Raw genomic sequence first — 2,804 nt, forward strand, 5'->3', positions numbered from 1 at the left:
CGGTTCTGAGCCGTAGCTATCTCCCACCGCCGTGGAAGGCTTCCGGTTTGCATGGCCGCACGCTTTTGATGTCAATCTGGTATCCGATGCATGTTGACGAGCGACATTATGCTAGCCATCGATCCATTGTTGTGTGTCGGCCTTCGAGCCGTGATTGTGTTTCGGACTATGTGTCGTGCTGAGCCTCCTTGGCGTTAGTATGTCTCGGTCTACGTGCTGGTCGCATGTCCCGATTTACATGCCGATTTCATGTCTCGGCCTGTGCGCCGACCCAGTACCTCTCGGTCTGCGTGTCGATCTTGTTTCCCGGCCTGCGTGCCGACCTCGTGTCCCGGCCTACGTGCCGACCTCGTGTCCCTGCCTGCGTGCCGACCTCGTGTCCTGGCCTGCGTGCCGACCTCACGTCCCGGCCTGCGTACCGACCTCACGTCCCGGCCTGCATACCGACCTCACGTCTCGGTCTGCGCGCCGACCCCGTGTCCCGGCCTGTGTGCCGATCTAATTTCCCGGTCTGCGTGCCGATCTCGGGTCTCGGCCTACGCGCTGATATTATTTCCCGGCCTGCGTGCCAGTGTCTTATCCCGGTCTGCGTGCCGGTCTCTTGTCCCGGCCTGTGTGCCGACCTCAGGTCTCGGCTTGTGTGCCGATCTCGTGCCCCGGCCCGCGTGCCGATCTCGTGTCCCGGCCTGTGTGCCGACATTATATCCCGACCTGCAGCTCGTCTTCCGGGTCTACACCTCGTTCAACTTCTCGTCGTCAGATCCAGCTCTCCATCCTGATCGTGCGTCGTCCACTCTTCCGAGTCCCGACTACTCGCACTGCGTCCCATCCGAGGGCGCTCCCTGGGCCAGGGTACGTTTTCCATTCATATTCCATACGCATTTCATTATTTTATGGCTTAGTCTTGTACTCATATGTTCGTCGGATCCGCCTCGAGCATCGGGGTACCGGGGGCCGGGTCAACCCGGTCACTGGCTGCAGGTAGCGTTGACCAGAGGACTTTTGACGACTTGGTCAACACGGGAGCCATCTCAGCACACCCTCCTCCGGGACGTCGCAACTCAGTCAATATTCTATCCACCTCACCCGACGATCCGTCTGACTCAACTTCCGGACAAGATCAAAGTGCATTGAATATGGTTTGCATCTCAATCAAATAAAATATGTTACTATCTTTTGAAGAAGATTTACATGTTTGACTTTAAACCAACATACACTCTTATGCTTCTTCTACGACTTTATTATCTATATACGACGGTCTTCCCTTGAAAAATGGCTGGCTCAGACTATCGTATCATTGTTGGTGCTCGTCAATATTGCATCATGACACTAATCTATCTTTTATTGTAAATAAAGTATGTCATGTATTCACTTACTATCTCTCATTAGCAAGCTATTAAACGGATCTCAAGGTATTTGCGTAGAATCCTACACCTTATTTATCTATTTTTCCTATTCCTCTCCCTCTTTAGCGTGTTATATTGATGTCGACGTAGCTGCTTGTCTAGATGATCGTCATAGTACAAATGACTATTGTGGTAATGTTGTTTCGTGGACCTCATCGAGGTAAAAGGTCGTGTCACATTCTTGCGAATGGAGCAGCTGAAATTGCCTGGTTAGAATCTTTGCATCTAAACTTCAAGAACCTTTGGATTCTGTACCATTCATCCTGAGATATTGCACTGATGAACTTGACCCTAAAGCTATGGCTGTGTCATTCCGAGCGTTGGGGTAAAAGGCGACGGCCTCCGACTGGTGAAAGGGCGGGGACAAAGCTAGTGAAGAACATGGAATCAGCGAATGGAGCAGAGATCCATTCCGATTGTGCAACTGAATTTAAGGAGCTAGCTAAAATGGAATGAGAAAGCAAAATTGAATATTAATGCCACCAACTGCTTCACCTTATACATATCACAAGCCTTACATAAGATCAACTCTTCTACCCCATAATATTAATAATAATACTAATGTGGCAAATCGATCACCACCCGAGTACCAAATTCTGAGCGTAATAATGCTACCAGTTTAGATCTCATTACATGATGCTACAATCAGAAGCACACTGGCAGTGATTATACGGTTGTGGGGCTTCAGGACACATGATCCAGTAGCTCGCCGGCGCCGGTTGCCAGGTGAATTTATTGGACTCTGCCACCACCACCGGTTTCTTCTCCTCTGGTTTCTTCTCCTCCTTTTTCTTTTCTTCGGCTGATCCGACGCTGACAAGGTTGGCGCTACCCATCTTCCTCCTGAGGACGGTGGCCAGCTCGACCGAGTCAACCCCATCGCCGACCACGATGAGGCAGTCTTTGTCCAGCGATGCGGAGATCACGCCGGACAAGCCGACAGCAGTCTTGAGGGCTTTGGAGCGCCTCTTTGCGTCTTCCATGGCCGCCACCTTCAACACCAGCTTCTGCTTAGCCATCTTAAGAATGAATCTAATGCAGCGACCAGTGTCGTAGCTTGATTTCGGATCGTGAAGTTGAGAAGTGTTGATATAGACAGAAAGCAGGAAAGCGAACGAGTGTGAGCGAACTCAGTAGGAAGTCTCCTCACGGAACACTGGTAGGTCAAGTCAACCAAGTCAAGTCAACCAAGTCACATGGGATGATGACCAGACGCTACGCGGATTTGCTATCGTCATTCATACTGCTACTAAATTTGATAAAAGTGTGATAATTTTTGTTAGAAATATTTGAATAAAAAAGAATTGACCAGTGTGTACTGTCACCGTGCACGCGAGCAGAGAGTCGCAGAAATGAAAATATTAAATGGGATACTTGGGTGGATGAACAGAAATAAAA

The 2,804-nt window shown here is 49.8% G+C and overlaps 1 protein-coding gene across 1 annotated transcript; it reads right to left on the reverse strand.

The window, feature by feature from the left end:
* Nucleotides 1-1,854: 1,854 nt before the first annotated feature.
* LOC122000279 (heavy metal-associated isoprenylated plant protein 16-like) lies at nt 1,855-2,489 on the reverse strand. The gene has a single exon (XM_042554737.1). The coding sequence runs from the start codon at nt 2,423-2,425 to the stop codon at nt 2,036-2,038; it is 390 nt and encodes a 129-aa protein (XP_042410671.1). The 5' UTR covers nt 2,426-2,489; the 3' UTR covers nt 1,855-2,035.
* Nucleotides 2,490-2,804: the final 315 nt, after the last annotated feature.

The sequence above is a fragment of the Zingiber officinale genome, chromosome 7A, assembly GCF_018446385.1.
Source record: "Zingiber officinale cultivar Zhangliang chromosome 7A, Zo_v1.1, whole genome shotgun sequence".
Classification (NCBI taxonomy): Eukaryota; Viridiplantae; Streptophyta; class Magnoliopsida; order Zingiberales; family Zingiberaceae; genus Zingiber; species Zingiber officinale.